The sequence below is a fragment of the Austrofundulus limnaeus genome, unplaced genomic scaffold (assembly GCF_001266775.1).
Source record: "Austrofundulus limnaeus strain Quisiro unplaced genomic scaffold, Austrofundulus_limnaeus-1.0 Scaffold326, whole genome shotgun sequence".
In the NCBI taxonomy this organism is placed as follows: Eukaryota; Metazoa; Chordata; class Actinopteri; order Cyprinodontiformes; family Rivulidae; genus Austrofundulus; species Austrofundulus limnaeus.
This window is the reverse complement of record NW_013952728.1, coordinates 265,347-281,304: the sequence shown is the minus strand read 5'-3', so window position 1 is coordinate 281,304 and position 15,958 is coordinate 265,347. Positions and strand designations below refer to the sequence as shown.

General features: G+C 41.9%; 1 protein-coding gene across 1 annotated transcript in view; it reads right to left on the bottom strand.

The window, feature by feature from the left end:
* The window catches only part of myo7ba (myosin VIIBa), a 49,766-nt gene that overhangs the window by 22,595 nt on the left and 11,213 nt on the right, over window positions 1-15,958 (bottom strand). The window contains exons 12-32 of the mRNA XM_014022345.1: window positions 12,319-12,458; window positions 12,030-12,240; window positions 11,815-11,950; window positions 11,560-11,732; window positions 11,326-11,466; window positions 11,079-11,237; window positions 10,904-10,996; window positions 8,728-8,822; window positions 8,557-8,641; window positions 8,256-8,474; window positions 7,101-7,310; window positions 6,811-7,020; window positions 4,487-4,651; window positions 4,094-4,393; window positions 3,853-4,013; window positions 3,645-3,771; window positions 2,403-2,522; window positions 1,146-1,319; window positions 818-1,045; window positions 556-723; window positions 353-470 (exon numbers count right to left, since the gene is read on the bottom strand). Coding sequence (XP_013877799.1) covers window positions 353-470; window positions 556-723; window positions 818-1,045; window positions 1,146-1,319; window positions 2,403-2,522; window positions 3,645-3,771; window positions 3,853-4,013; window positions 4,094-4,393; window positions 4,487-4,651; window positions 6,811-7,020; window positions 7,101-7,310; window positions 8,256-8,474; window positions 8,557-8,641; window positions 8,728-8,822; window positions 10,904-10,996; window positions 11,079-11,237; window positions 11,326-11,466; window positions 11,560-11,732; window positions 11,815-11,950; window positions 12,030-12,240; window positions 12,319-12,458 — 3,433 coding nt within the window. The remainder of the gene's footprint in view (window positions 1-352; window positions 471-555; window positions 724-817; window positions 1,046-1,145; window positions 1,320-2,402; window positions 2,523-3,644; window positions 3,772-3,852; window positions 4,014-4,093; window positions 4,394-4,486; window positions 4,652-6,810; window positions 7,021-7,100; window positions 7,311-8,255; window positions 8,475-8,556; window positions 8,642-8,727; window positions 8,823-10,903; window positions 10,997-11,078; window positions 11,238-11,325; window positions 11,467-11,559; window positions 11,733-11,814; window positions 11,951-12,029; window positions 12,241-12,318; window positions 12,459-15,958) is intronic.

Genomic DNA, 15,958 nt, shown 5'->3' with positions numbered 1-15,958 from the left:
CCTCTAGTAATATATTTACTGAGAAAAATGGTGACGTGTTCAATACTTATTTTACCCGCTGTATCTTTTATCTAAATGTTTACTATATCTAGCTTTAAGCTAGTATTTTTCAGCTTTTAGTTAGCATTTTGCTGTTTGGGCCTAAAATTTTGCTTCATTTAGTTTTAACTATTCAGTTTTCAGCAGATTTCATTAGTCAGCATCACACTGCATTTTGACAGAAAATTTTTATTTCTTTAGCTTTAATGCAGTATGCTACTTCATTGTTTTCCTTCAAGTTAATTTAGTTATTGTTGGTTCAAAATAATGTAACTAACATCTGTGTTGGAGCTGGAAGGTAAAGGTTTGGTACCTGACAGTTTGGTGACTTCGAAGAACCTAGAGAAGAACATGGGCCACTTCTGTCTGGCGTAGTCGACCATCTCTGCCTTTACTGAGTCAGCTTTTTCTTTTGAACTCAGGAAGGAACTCTGTGGTTTACAATAAATGAAAACAGTTTCATATAATCTGCTCGAAGCTTCTTTTATACATTTAACACAGATAGATGTGACTGACCTGAGCATGAGCCGTGCTGACCATCTGAACCAGCTTGGCTTCTGACTTGGCCTCCAGCAGAGAGGTGGTGATGCAGTCCTGCACGGCCTGCCTCACGTTTTCCGGCCGGCTGTCTGAGCCGTGCTGGATGTACAGATGTTTCGCAGCGAGATCGATTATATCATCCTCCTGTGAGAAGAAAAAAAAAGAAGTTTGGAGAAAAACCGTCAGTTCTGATGCTGGGATTTGGCAGGAACCTGGTTTATGACAGAAGGGGGCCCACCTTTTCAGTCTGGTACTCTCCAAACTTCAGACCGTAGACGACCTGCTTGTAGATGAGGTCTGTGCTGACCTTGTCCTCTTTGCAGTCGTGCCAGGGGGTGAACACCTCCTTGCGGAAGAAGAGACGCCACGGAGCGTGCTGCTCCTGGCCGCCCCTCCTCTTCACTTCCTGCTCGCACTGGGAGATGGCGTCCATGATGTGCTCCCGCCCGCTGCCCAGAGCCCACACCTTCAGGACAAACAAACAGCTAACCCTTTTRGCAAAACAACTTCTCTTTTCTAAATTCAGCAGTTAAAAAGTGGTCTGGAAATGACGAAAAGACCCCCACCTTTTCATACATGCCGACATAAAGAGAAAAGCCGAAAACGTCTGTGAGTTTGATCTTGTTGGAGACGAGCTGGCAGACTTCTTTGGACGTTGAAGCTGAGTCGACAGGAAGGTTGATGGAGCGACCGTCCATCAGCGCCACCGTGACGATCATGGGCTTCTTTGTCTTTGTTGCCTGTCAGTGTGAAGAAATGACCAGTGAGAAGCAAGAAATCTGCTTTTTAAACTTAAAAATACCTTCAGTTAATACAATACATGCATTTTGATCATTTTATCAAAATGCCAAATGAYGGCATCCCACCACTAGGTGGAGCTGAAMAGGGTTCAAAAGTATCCGGTAGCCAGTGAAGATGTAGTGAAAGTGAAATTGAGATTTTACACTGTAAATTTTACTCTATTTTCATCAGGTACYTTTGCTGTGGTACAATTGTACTGGGAAGTGGGAATTTCCCACTTACAAGTCATATATTTAAACTGGAACACCCCTTCAGTGGGAATTCCCTGTCAGAAAGCGGAAGAGTTCAGAATTCAAGATGGTGGCTTCTCACCACAACTCAACTGTAAATAAAAACTCTCTTACTTTTAATAGTATTTCTGTATCATGTGTTTCACGTTTAGTCAGTCGTACAAGTAGTACTATTCAGTGTTTTTAAGAAGATGCGTTAAAATGCTGTTTCCATGCAGAAAATACCAGACGTATGTAAAGTACTTGAAAGTAATAACCAAATAAAGGTAAAAATATCTTAACAGAAAACAACTTCGGTGAAAATGAAGTTTACTGATAAGAAAAGTTTCTTAGTTGAAGTCATAAAACTGCTCACAATAAGGAAAGCAAAAATAACAGTACTTTTACAMACACTTTAAGAAATGAATGAATTTACTTTACCAAATTAGTTCCACTAAACTGCGGTGATTAAACCACCTCARTTTAGTGGAACCAGTTGACATAACGTGATTAAATAAATTCAACACTCCATTTCCTAGAGTGCATAAACAACTATTTAATGATRAGTTTRGTCGTATTTACATTTSTAATGTGCAACTAGRTGTTAAATTTTAAAGTAAAGAAGTAAAAGTAATAGTTAAAACTAAATACTTAGCAAAATTACAAATCCTCAATAAACATTATGTAACAAAGTAAATGTACTTAGCTACAATACAGCTCTGGGAAATACCACGTAGGGCTCATATTGTTTGTTAGCAGTGYTCAACCRTRGGTTAAACACAGACTGCAAACAGATGAAAACATTTTCAGTACCTGCAGCTCCAGCCAGGCCGGAGGCTCTCCTCTCACACCGTTCATCATGGTGCGCCGCAGCTTCTCAGCGCAGTAGGACGGGAAACCACCGGGAGCAAAACTGATAAAGCTCTGGAGGTACTGCAATTACAAGAGAAGCAGAAAACACTGGAGCATGCAGAAGGACTGCTTGATAGGGTTTRRCAATATTGGCAAAAAAATAAATCACAATTAATTTGACAATTAATGCCTCGGAGACCCTGGACACCTTCATGTCCTAGTCAAAAGACCGATTTAGTGGAAAAGATTAGTTCTCTGTAAAAATCTGTTCCAAAGTGTGTCAAAATGACAGACTTCAGGATGCACATCAAATTTTAAATTGTGTTGATAGAGAAATAAATTACAGAACTTCTTTTCTAATGTTCGTCATATTTGAAGCAGAGAGGAGCATCAAGCAGACTGACTGGAGAAATCTGCAGTCAGTCTGCCTGCTGGCATTAATCGTATTAATCATCAAGTGCCAAATAATAATTGATTAATGTTTTTTCTGATGATTAATTGCACACGATACGATTATGCCCAACCCTACTACTTGATTATCAAAAATAATAATAATAATCACGATTACTGAAAAGGTTTATGTCATTTTTTGCTTTTAAAGAAAGCGAAATGCTTTTTCCTATTAAAACTTTCACCTAAATTTACAGTATTATTCAATTTTGGCCACTGTATAACATAAAACACAAGACAAAACATTAAAATCTGAAATTTAATGGAATCTTATGACTCTATGATTCTATTTTCCACCAAGTTTTTTTTTGTTATTTTAAAGTCATGTTAATAATGTAAAACATTTTTAACATAAAAATGTCTCATCATACAGTGGAATATTAAAAAAATGTAATTAAATAGGAAGACATCCAAAATTTTCATGAAAACCTTCACATTTCAACTTCAAATCCACTTTAGATTTCATCATTATTGCAGTAAATATTGTAAAATACTGTATTGTAACTTTGTCTTGATGATGATAATGATGCTCCACTGCAGCCTCATTTTGTTGACAGCTGCTTCAATAAGGAGTTAACAGACTTTTACTGAGCTATGATTCTATTTTGGAGACATTTAATCTAAACAGCTGTAGTTTTATTATTTTTATTGATAACATTTGATTTAATCTGACTGTTTGATGTGTCACAATATTTATAGCGTGTGGCACAGAGAGTATGAGACTGAAACGTTCAGAGGAATGGTTTCACTTACTCTGATGAAGCGCTCGCTTGGAGAAAACACACCCAGGCAGAGGGAGAGCAGGATCCAGCCGCGGAAGTAGCTGTTCCGGTTGTTGTTGTCCTGAAGCTGCTTGCAGATTTGACAGTAAATCTCATCCCTGTGCACAAAATACTTTGTTAGCTTTGCTTTGAAAAGAAGAACGAGCTGCAAGATTATAAATATTAAAGCAAGGAGAAACCTGAGGTCGGGTCTGATGATGCCATAGCCCACGATGATCTGGACTTTTTCAAGGGAGGAGAGGGGCCGGTCCAGAGTGGGTCCCTCTCCAACCATAACATCACTCTCTTCATTCACCGTCTGCAGGGTGGGGGTCTTTGGCACCTCGGTTAGATCATCTGACTGTAGGAGCAAACAGGAAATGTCCATCAGTGAGTTGAAGACAACGGTCGGCAGACACGTCCCTCAGACGTCCGCCTCACCTCCTCCATGATGATGGAGGGCTTCCTGGCACCAGAGCCGGACTTGAAGCTTTCGTTTTCTCTCACAGCAGGGGGTTTTTTGTTCCTGGACAGCAGGTCGGTGAACGTGGAGCCTTTCCTCGCTCGGGTGTTAGCTTCTGGGACGGTGTACACCTTCGGGTTTTGAGCCACGTCGTTAGGAACTGCAGAGGCCTTCCTGTTTTTTGACAGGAGGTCTGTGAAAATGGATCCCTTTCTCTTTTGAGCTGGGTCCTCTGGTGCTGCCGAAGGGTTCCTCTCTTTGTTGCTCCTCAACACTCTCTGAAACCAAACAATTAAGAGAAATCTCTGTGATTCAAAAAAACAAACAAACAAAAAAAAAAAGAATAATATTTTTCCTGTGAGGGTCCGTACCTGATCCGGGCCCACCATATGGCTCAGACGTCTGTCTTTTCTAGACAGCAAGTCCTGTGGCATAAATCGTTCCTGTGCTGGAGTTCCCTGAACTTTGGCTTGTATCTTCGGCTCAGGGAGGTCTCCCATGAATCTCAGAATGATCCACCACACGGTCAGTGAAGCCTGAGGGAAATATGGCAGACCTCACAAACATGTCATGAAACAACAGGACAAATAAAACGTTCAAATTAAAGACRAGGCTTTTCTYAAAGAAATCACCTGCTGCCATTCAYGAGATACCACAATACAGCTCTCAAAGTATGTGCTGTTAATGATCCTCAGCTACCACCACATCTAAATTTGACTAAACGTTTAAATTTAACTGTTGTAGCCATATTTGTGTTAGCTACGTTCTGTTAGCTAACATGTTAGTTCGCAAACAGAGCTGACTTCAACAGTTAATGGCAAAGTTTTGAAACTACTGTAGATCTTATGCAATCATTTAATGCTCAGATTATAAGTTAGGGATGACTTTCAGCTACTACCACACCCATTTTTAGCTCAATATCTGTGAAATTGACTGTGCTATAACAATTTCTGATTGTTATAGGAATGTTTGACGACTTGCACACATTGGTCATGTTACTTCTCTGTTCTATTGAAAATTGTTTTTGACACGCAAAATCTCCTACTTACCTAACAAAAAAAGGTGTGTTCATTACATTTTTCACTTAAGCACATCACCATTTTGTGTGACAGAAAGAATCAAGGCTAAAAAGCTATAATGTGTGACAATAAAGTTTTTGTTTTAGTTGTGCTGCACAATATAGGGTGAAACATTCAAACATGATGTTAAGTAAACTAGCTCAAAAGCTAATGCTATTTGTATTAGCTCTGGAGCTAACACTATATAAACAGTGCATATATATAGTGTATAAATATAGTGTATGTACGTATACTGTCTATAGTGTGTATATATATATATATATATATATATAGTATATAATATATATTTACAGTGTTTGCAAATTTACTAAGAAAGTATTCAGACCCTTTGCTGTGACACTCATATTTAACTCAGATGCTGTCCATTTCCTTCTGACCCTCCTTGAGATGGTTCTACTCCTTCATTGGAGTCCAGCTGTGTTTAATTAAACTGATCGGACTTGATTAGGAAAGGCACACACCTGTCTATATAAGACCTCAGAGCTCACAGCGCATGTCAGAGCAAATGAGAATCAAGAAGTCAAAGGAACTGCCCGAGGAGCTCAGAGACAGAATTGTTCCTAAGAGCACAGTGGCCTCCATACTCCTTAAATAGAATAAGTTTGGGACGACCAGAACTCTTCCTAGGCCTGGCTGTCCAGCCAAACTGAGCAATCGTAGGAGAAGAGCCTTGTAAGAGAGGTAAAGGAGAACACAAAGATCACTGGCTGAGCTCCAGAAGTGCAGTATAGGTGATGGGAGAAAGTTCCACAAAGTCAACTATCACTGCAGCCAGTCAGGGATTTATGGCAGAGTGGCCAGATGGAAGCCTCTCCTCAGTGCAAGACATATGAAAGCCTGCGTATAGTTTACCAAAAAACACATGAAGACTCTAAGCTCTAATTCTAAGCAGTATGTGTGGAGAAAACCAGGCACTGCTCATCTCCTGCCCAATACGATCCCAACAGTGAAACATGGTGGTGGCAGCAACATGCTATGGGGTTGTTTTTCAGCTGCAGGGACAGGACAACAGAGATGTCCTGGAAGAAAACCTCTTCCAGAGTGCTCTGGACCTCAGACTGGGCTGAAGGTTCACCTTCCAACAGGAAATTGACCCTAAGCTAACAGCAAAAATAACAAAGGAGTGGCTTCAGAACAACTCAGTGGCCATTCTTGACTGGCCCAGCCAGAACCCTGACCTAAACCCAATTCAGCATCTCTGGAGATCTGAAAGTGGCTGTCCACCAACGTTCACCATCCAGCCAGACGGAACTGGAGAGGATCTGTAAAGGAGAAGGACAGAGGATCCCCAAATCCAGGTGTGAAAAACTTGTTGCATCATTCCCAACAAGTCTCATGTCTGTAATAGCTCAAAAGGATGCTTCTACTCAATAATGAGCAAATGGCCTTAAATGTATAATTTGACAACTAGTCAGTTCCCTTTAAAAGTAGCGTCGCTGTGACGACCATCTTGAATGTAAAATGTAAATATTTGTAGATGTGCGTTCAGATATTCCTTTCCATCCTCTGGTTCAGGAGATATTTTCTAACACTACAAACAAACGCAAGTAAAGAAAAAATAAAGTAATAGCCTTCAGCAGCGGGCGATAAACATTAAAGGTGTCTAAGAGAATCACCACAGCATCTCCTTCGTCCTCGTGGTAGAGCAGCGACTGCCGAAGCCTCTGTCGAATGTGGGTGTCAGATGCTGCACCCTGGAAATACATAGAGGCAAATTTGGAGAAAGGGTACTCATTCAGGTCATCGTAATCTTCTTTGGGATGTTCTTCCATGGGAAGTTCGTCAATGTCTATCTCCTCAATAACGAGCCGTTTGCCTTCCATATTCTGTAAACACATACAGGTCGATACGATTAAACCAGCCATTATCTGACGAGTCCATACCAGAGAACTGCCAGTTCCCAAACCTCAAAGCCCACAGGCGCCTGACCCTCCTGCCCTCCAACAATGTTGGGCAGGAAGCCGAAGATGGTGTCCACCATCTCCTGGTCTGTGATGTTGTCGGCCTGAGATTTGGCCTCCATCTCTTTCTTCTGCCTCAACACCTCCTCCAAGTGTTGTTGTTTGGCCAAAATGGCTCGCTGTTCTTCTTCTCTTTCTTTGGCAGAAAGGAACATCTGAAAGAATGAAACCCAAACGATCAGTAAAAAAAAACAGAAACACCTTAGGCTGAACACTTTTTAACACATGTCCATTATTAAACCCTACAGTGGGTTGTGTGGCTGAGGATACGTCAACACATTTGTTGAATGAAAATAATTTGTTTAAGCAACATGGTGGTCAGCAGGTTGGCTTTTAAAGGTTGGTCTGATCATTTTTGAATTGACATATCAGATACACTAATCAACTATGGTTTTTGGAAACTCAAACAGAAGTCTTCATCATGGCAAGGTTTAATTCTTAGCCAAACAAGAGCCAGTTTTTATTGTTTTTCAGACATTTAAACCAGTTTTGTATTAAAAACAACATACAGTATTTGTGTGAAGACTTCCACAGCAGTGGTGGGCACAACTAACTAAAAGGTTAGGTTTACTAAACACTAATGCTAACGCTAAACAGTAGAACTGTTTGAAGTCAAACAAATAGCAAATACTTTCTCCACTGTATTTTATATGTTGCCATTTTTTTGTATTTTTTGTTAAATATTGTTAAATGTTTTTTTAATTTTTTTTTCTTAGTTTGAAGTTTAGCTGCTAAAGATGATACATGCTACATGATGCCTGACACGTCCAGCACTACTTGTAAGAGCAGAGATTTTATTTGATTTAGGATAAATTGTATAAAAATACAAGTTTTACACTTGTTTCATTTTTTGATGGACTTAAAATTAGCAAAACCTGATTTAATGGAAGCTAATCAGTCTGTATTAGTTTACAAGTTAGCAAAAAAAGCAAATCCACTAAAAGAGAAGCTAATTTCGCATTTAGCGGATTAGTGCAACTGTTCCCACGATTGTTTTTTCCAATACCATTTGAATTATGCATAATAACTTGGAATGCGGCGTAAAAGTAAACATGTTTGGGACTTTGTGGAAGCCGATGGATTCTTTGAGAAGAACTTACATCCCGTTTCTTTTTTTGGACAGCCTTTTTAGCCAGCAGGCCTCGGGTGTGCGCCTGCAGCAGAATCACTGCATTCCTCTTGCGTTTCCATTCCTTCCTGGCCAGGTAACCTCTGACGTGGCTCTGCAGCAGGAGGGCAGCCTCCCGCTTCTTCTTGTACTGAAAGTGGAGCTGCCGAGAGCGAACGTGTGCCTGAAGCCTCGCAAAGCCCAGCTGGACCTAAAATCAGAATCACTAAAGGGTTAACCTAGGCTTCCAAGGTTAAAGAACGTAAACACTGATCATTTAAAAAGTGACTCACCACTTTGTAAAGCTTTCTGCCTTTATATCCTCTCCAATATTTCTGAATGACAAGCGCAGCGGCCCTTTTCTTCAGGAATTCTCTCCTTTATTAGGTGCAAACCACACAGACATGAAGCTACAGCTTGCACAAAAAAAGAAAAGAATAGATTTGTAGTGTTTTGTTTTGTACCTGTACTTATAGCCCCTCAGCACTTTCTGGATCAAAAGAGCTTTTACATTCAGCTCCTTCATTCTCTCCAGTTCCAGCTGAGTGTCATGAACGTCCTGAGAGAAAACAACAGTTACTATTTTATCATAATAAAACAAAATAAAAATACAATAAAAACATTCAGAATAGACGTGCAGTCCTGAAAAAAGAAAGTCTAACCTCTTTCAGTTTTTCAGTTTTATATATCAGGACATAAAAAGTGGTCTTCCTAGATTCTAAAATCTAACCTCATATTTACAAAAATACACAAGAGATTCCATCAAGTGGTTAATTTTTAACAAAAACAAAGCAGAACTGAATGGGAAAAACTAAAACCAGATTGGGATCTGAGGTTTAGTGTTAACAGGGTTCTGCTAGTCAAATATGTTGATTAAGTGTGAAGTCCTTTAAAAACAACAGGAGTTTTGTTAGTTTGCTGCTCTGAAGCAAACAGATGTTTCACAACGCGATAAGGAAAATATTCAGCAAATGTTTAAAATACTAGAGTCACAACAGTTGCCGCGCATCAAACTGGGAAGCGTAAAAGGTAATTACCAAACACTTTAGAGTCCATCGTTCTACTGAGAAAAATATTATTCACAAGGAAAAAACACTGTAAGACATTCTTCCCAGAAATGGACGTCCCAGTAAATTCACTCCAAAGCCAGACAATGCTCAGAGAAAGTAAACGCAAGGACTTTGTCCCAAAGTCCACAGGCCTCCTTTAGCAAGTTAAAAGTTAAAGGTCATGACAGGACAATTAGAAAAAGACTGATAAAGTAGGGCTTCGTTTGTAATGGTTGCCTCTTATTTCTAAAAAGAACATGGTCTGATTGAACCATAAAACTTCAGAAACAAAATCCTTTGGACAAGTGAGACCAAAATAGAGATGCTTACCCATAATGCACAAAGCCATATTTGGATTAAACTAAATACCTGAAAATATCCTGATTCATCTCAATAATCCAGGTAGAAAAATCTAACAAGATTGAGTCAGGTTCTCTGGACGAGTTCTTTGTTGAAACGTTTTGTCTTTTATCCAAAAGATTTCTTCAATTTGAGGTGTTGCAGTAAACTCAGTCTTGTGAGCAGTACCCTTGCATGGTCATCACATGGGTAACACAATGGTTAGCACTGATGCCTCACAGGAGTAAGTTCCAGGGCATGATCCTCTATTCTGTCTGTGTGGAGTTTGCATGTTCTCTTTGTGTTTGTGTGGGTCTTCTCTGTGTACTCTGGTTTCATCCCACAGACAAAAAACATGCATGTTAGGCTGCCTTGCAAAAGAGATTGGGATCTCAAGGGGATTTACCTGGTTAAACAAAGTTTAATAATGATAGTGGATCAATTAGCAAACTGGTTGATCTGCTATGTGAGGGTACTGCAAGTATAACTAAGTTTATCTGCAACTTCTCAGAGTGAAGAAGTCTTTTGTCCAAGAGAGTACATGTTTCAACAAAAAAGAACCCATCCAAAGAACCTGACTCAACTTTGTTAGACAAACACCTCAAATCAACTGTCAAGCACAGTGGGACCTGGATATCTTGCCATCATAGAGTCAATCACGACCTCAGAGTGGGTTCCAGTGTTCCAGAGTCAAACGTGAAACCATCAGTCCAGCAGCTGAACCAAACTGACTCAATACAACAGGACCCAACACAGCAACAAATCTACAACAAAATGCCCGAAAGACAAAAGAATCAAGGTGTTATATTGGTCCAGTCAAAGTCCAGGCTTCAACCTGGTTTAAATGCTGTGGTGGGATCTTCAAAGAACTGAGCAGAAACTCAGGAACTGAAGCCACATTGGAAAGAAGAGTGGGCCATTATTCCACCACAACCATGTGAAAGACAAAAAGTCTGGCAGAAAACCACTAGTGAGAATCAGTGTTGATAAAAACGGTTTTATAAGCTTTTGGTGGACACATTTTTTTCTATTTGGCTCTGTTTTTGTTTAATAATCAATGACATGGATACAGTATACAGTGCACATTGGGTGCTTTTTTGTAGAATTGAGGTTAGATTTAAAAATGCAGTTCTTAATAAAGATCAGATCATTTTTTTTATGTCTTGACACGTAAAACCTTAGAATTAAAAGAGAGTGGAGACTATGATCCCTTCACACAGAGCATAATTTAAATACAAATGTGAGGCAGCACCTTGAGGAACATCTTTGTCTTGCCAGTCTTCCAGTCGCCTTTTTTAGGTAGCACTCTTTCACAGATGCTCTCACAGCATCTCTCTTTGCTTTCCTTTAACAACACAAACAGCATACATGGTGAGAGAAGCTAAAAAAAGTTTAAGAACATGACTACTCTATTATGTCCAACTCACTGTTTTGGGATCACAGGTAGAGGTCTTCAGAAGGACTCTGTAGCGATCCAGAAACTCGCTGAAGGTGTAGCGTACGGGATACCCAGCCTTCCGGATCTTGATGGTCTCCATCATGCCAGAGTAACGGAGCTGACGCATGCACAGTTCTCTGTCGAACAGCTGACACAGAGATGGGGTTTAGTTTACCTTCAGAGAACAGTGTTGGCRTCTTTGTTCTGGTTGAGTGGAAARACTGTCTCTTCCTCACCATTGGCTTTTTGAAATCATTGGGTTTGATGCAGCGAATGAAGTAAGGCTGACATGCAGTCAGTGTTTTCATCAGAGAATCCAGAGATTGACGGAACTGACCGGTCAGAGTCGGGACTCGTTTCTTCCCATCGGTCCCTTGCTGTCAGACCAAAACAAAGATCACACTTGTTATTTGATGCCATTTACCCCAGGATCACAGCTGAGCCTTCAGAACATTTGAGGTGGAGTTTACCCAAACTGTGTTCTTAGACATGTTGATGACCATCTTGGGGTTGATGCTCTTGATGGTACTGGACATCGGGGTCAGATCATTCTGAAACATCTGCTTGAGGAGTTTGTTGGTGGAGGTCTCAACCAGTTGAATCAGATCTGGGCTGAGCGTATCACGATTTTTCTCAAGGAAACCTAAAATGTTCCAGAGCAAGTTACAACAGGTAAGGCACTGTACCAGAGAGGGATTTGTTGGTTTGAAAATTTTAACAAGCACCTTTTGAATCATAATAGACCTCTCCGGCAAAATGCCGGATTCCAAACTGTGTATCATGATTGTTTTTTGGAGGAATGTAGATGTCTCCTTGGTTGTGAACCTGATTCATCTTAAGGAGCATGGTAGTGTCTGTGCCCTGGAAATAAATCAGAGCACACAAGTGAAACGTGCCGTACTTTATGTTTAAAATGTATGACTATAAGAGGGATAGAGACCTTGGGGAAGCTGCTCTCCTCATCAATCAGTGCCAACATGTTCATAGGTTTGTTTGCCAAAACATCCAGGGTGCGCTGATTGTCCTGGTAGTCGATGTGTTTCCAAACAATGTTCTCACGGGTGTACTCGTCTTGCTCAAGCTTGAACACGTGTTTGACGAAGAACTGCTGCAGCTGCTCATTGGCAAAGTTAATGCACAGTTGCTCAAAGCTGTAGAGACAAACAACAAACAGGTCTTAGTATAAACACAGCAGATCCAAAGTCACAAGAGTTGTTCCAGACAGTGACCTGTTTTGTTTGAAGTTTTCAAAGCCGAAGATGTCAAGAAGGCCTATGGACTGTTGGACATCATTCTCATCCTCGGACGGCTTATAAATAGCAGAGTTGATTTTGTCCACCACCCAGATGAAAAGTCTTCCATATATAGCCTAAAAAGACAAATAATACATAGAATAGTCATGTCAGTCTCCTTTTCAAGCATATGTCTGTAGATTGTTTTGTTCACCCAGTTTTAACTATAAATTCTATATGAAGAGGTTCTTTCAAATAATAAACTATTTCTTTAAAATTTGCCAGACACATTAGGTGTAGTTGCAGCAGTTGTGGGCACAGCTAACCAAAAAGTTAGATTTTCTAACTCATCATCTGCTAAACATATGGGTCTGCTAACAATATGCCACTAATCATGTAAAAATTAACAGAAGCTAACGCTAATCATTAACCGCTAAGACGACTGTCACTCAGTCTACCTCGCACGTCTTTGTCTCCTTCCAGCTGAAGACTGGTGGGACTGACACCAACCTGTTGTTGTTAGCTTGTTTGTTAGCTGCTGGCGAACTTAAAGTTGGCAAAACCTAATTTAGTGAAAGCTAACATTAACCATTATCATCGCTAACCATTATTGCTAACCCCTTTGCGACTGTCACTCAGTCTGTGTCACACGTCTTTGTCTCATTCCCCCTGAAGACTATTGGGACTGGCCTGTTGATGTTAGCTTGTTAGTTAGCTGTTAGCAGATTTAAAATTGGTAAAACCTGTTTTTAAAGTTTATTGGTCCACTAACAGATTTTAAAGTTAATGAAAAGGATAATCCATCCATCTATTATCTATACCAATTTCTTCCTTTCAGGGTTGCAGGGGTCACTAGTGCCCATATCCAGCAGACACAGTGCGAGAGGCGGGGTACATCCTGGACAGGTCGCAAGTCCATCACAGGGACACAGGTAGAGACAAATGAGACAAACAACCATTGACTCACTCACTCACACCTAGGGACAATTTAGAGTTATCAATTAACCTATCGGTGATGATTATAGAGTCTAACAGCTGATCATTCCTCCCATCAGCTGTTAGACTCTATAACACCACCGCTCGCAACAGTCATGATAAGCATCCATGTTTGTGTTTGCACATCAAACAACTCTACCTCTCAATCATTACATAAATAAGAACCAGTGGCAATTCATTTTTTCCTGTACTGGACTTAATGACTGAGTCTGAATCAATTTGCACACCCCTGAGTTCGACTCATGTTGCACACCCCCTCAGGTCATGTCATGACAAATTTTTCCTGTAATTTATATTTTTCTGCACAGTATCATGCCTTGTTTTTCATTTTATCCAATTTCGTCTTGATAGCCCATTACAGTAATGATAATTATTACTTTTAATTTGAACTACAGTATGTTTATTTTTTACTGTTACTATCTTTAATTCTAATATTATTGCTACAATTTATAATGTCACATAGCAAAATACTGTTCCTTTTCAGTCATTTCACTCAGTACAACACACAGTTGTTTATGGGACACGCGCGCCCTCGCGCGCCTGGCTGAACGTCGGGTGACAGGCTCCGCCTTCACCCTATGAGTTCGGAGTCACCAGCGTCATTACTCAGTTCTATCGCCCTTCACCTCGCRATAGTCACCTCTAAACCTGRSCYMACATAGCTGTTGCTAGTTAGCTCAGCTTCTAGAAGGTTCTTAGGCTAGCTTTACTGGTGCTACCACGTTACCTGCTGGTTCGTGTGTCTGTCGCTCGAYGCTACTTAAGTGACCTTTATTTTCTGCTGAAAATCTGTTTTGTGGTTCACGATGAGCACAAAACCACCTTTGAAGAAGCCGAAGTCTTCTGTTCGCCCCTGTTCTCAGGGGTGCGGCTTTAAGCATCGTGAGAAAGACCAGCATGAGGCCAGCCCGGCCTGCCTAGGAATCATTCACGCTCGACGGGCACTTGTGGAGCCCGAGTCCTGCCGGGCCTGTGCCAGACTTTCGTGTCTGACACTGGAGAGGAGAGTGAAATTCCTGGAGAAAAAGCTGGGGGAAACTGCTGTTTTCCGACAAGACCCACTGCTCTCTGAATCCAGCCAGACGGCTCAGTCCGACGAAGACAAGGATTCGGCGGTCGAAGCCCCCGCTGCTAGCTGGGCGGACCAGATGGAGCATGAGGCGGTCTCACCCGACATCGAGGGGGGCGAGACCCAGTTTCTACTGGATCTAAACCAAGAGGAGGACRATGTTCTGCAGATGGAGCAGGAGGTTCTCAGTCTGTCCGAAGATGACGAGGAGCCATGCCCAGCTCACTCCACCCCCGCTGCTGAGAGGGTGGACCAGGATTCGTCTTTCTTGTCCCTGTGCCGCCGAGCTGCTGCTAAACTGGAGGCACAGTGGCCCGACCCCCCACCTGCTCAAAAGCCGTCGAGGTTCGCAGGGTTTTATCTCCCGTCTGAACCGGCTGATGTGAAACACCGTCTGCCTATGTTTCCGGACTTTGTGTCGGAGCTGACGTCTTCTTGGAGCAAACCGCTGTCCATCCGCGCCTTCGTGCCCAGACAGGGTCAGTACTTGGACGTGGAAGGGGCAGACCAAGCAGGCCTGGTGAGCATCCCTCCGATGGAGCCATCTTTAGCCGCTTATTTGGCTCCGTCTCACAACCAGGGTGTGAGCGGTCCCACCCTGCTCCCTTCCAAGCCCTGCAGATTCTCTTCAGCACAGCTGGAGAMAATCTACAAAGCCCAAGGTAACAYCGCCYRTGCGCCGAGCTCYGTCACSATGCTTCAGACCTACCAGGCCATGGCCTTGGCTGAACTGGCAGCTCAGATGCCGCAGGAAAACCCCCTTTTACCCCTGCTGAACGAGATCAGACTGGCGTCAGACCACATTCTGCGTGTGTCCCGCTGTGCAGCACTGTCTCTGGGGAAAGTAATGGCTTCTACTGTGGTGGAGCAGAGGCACCTGTGGCTAACGCTCTCAGAYGTTCCCRACAAGGACAGAGCGGCCTACTTGGATGMACCGATAACGYCTACAGGACTGTTTGGTCAAGCTCTTGACGTCATCCAAACCAAATTTGAACAGAGGAAGAAGCAGGCTGAGGCACTTCGCTGCATCATCCCCAGTCGCGACGCGAAGCCCAWGGYCCCGAGCACATCCAGGTCTGCGTCTCATCCTCCTCTGTTCAAGAAGGCGGCGACGCCCGGGACTTCAAAGGCCCAGCCCGCCGAACCTTCCAGCAAGCCRCAGCCTCCCCGTCAATYGGCATGGAGCAAAGGCCCCCCTCCGAGTCAGCAGGACAGTTCAGCGGCTCGGAAGAAGAAGTCAAAGTCCTCCAAACAGCAGGACTGTCTTCACAGGGACTTCAAAAACAGAGAGACAATGTTCAGCTGCAGTTGAAAAGACATTTAAATGTTTGTGTTTCAGAAAATGGTCCCAAGAGGCGTCGGATTTCAAATGTTCAGTCTCCTCTGTTGTCCCGAAAAATAAACAAAAATCGTAGCCCCCTCCTTGGGTGCAAATTGTGTTTTAAAATGCAAAACTTTAATAAACAGTTCTGCAAATGTTTTCAATATGTCATTAAAGAATTATCTTTGTGCACAAACGAACACAATAAGCTGCAGGGCGACAGTCAATAATGTTGTCCCTTCCCCATCCAG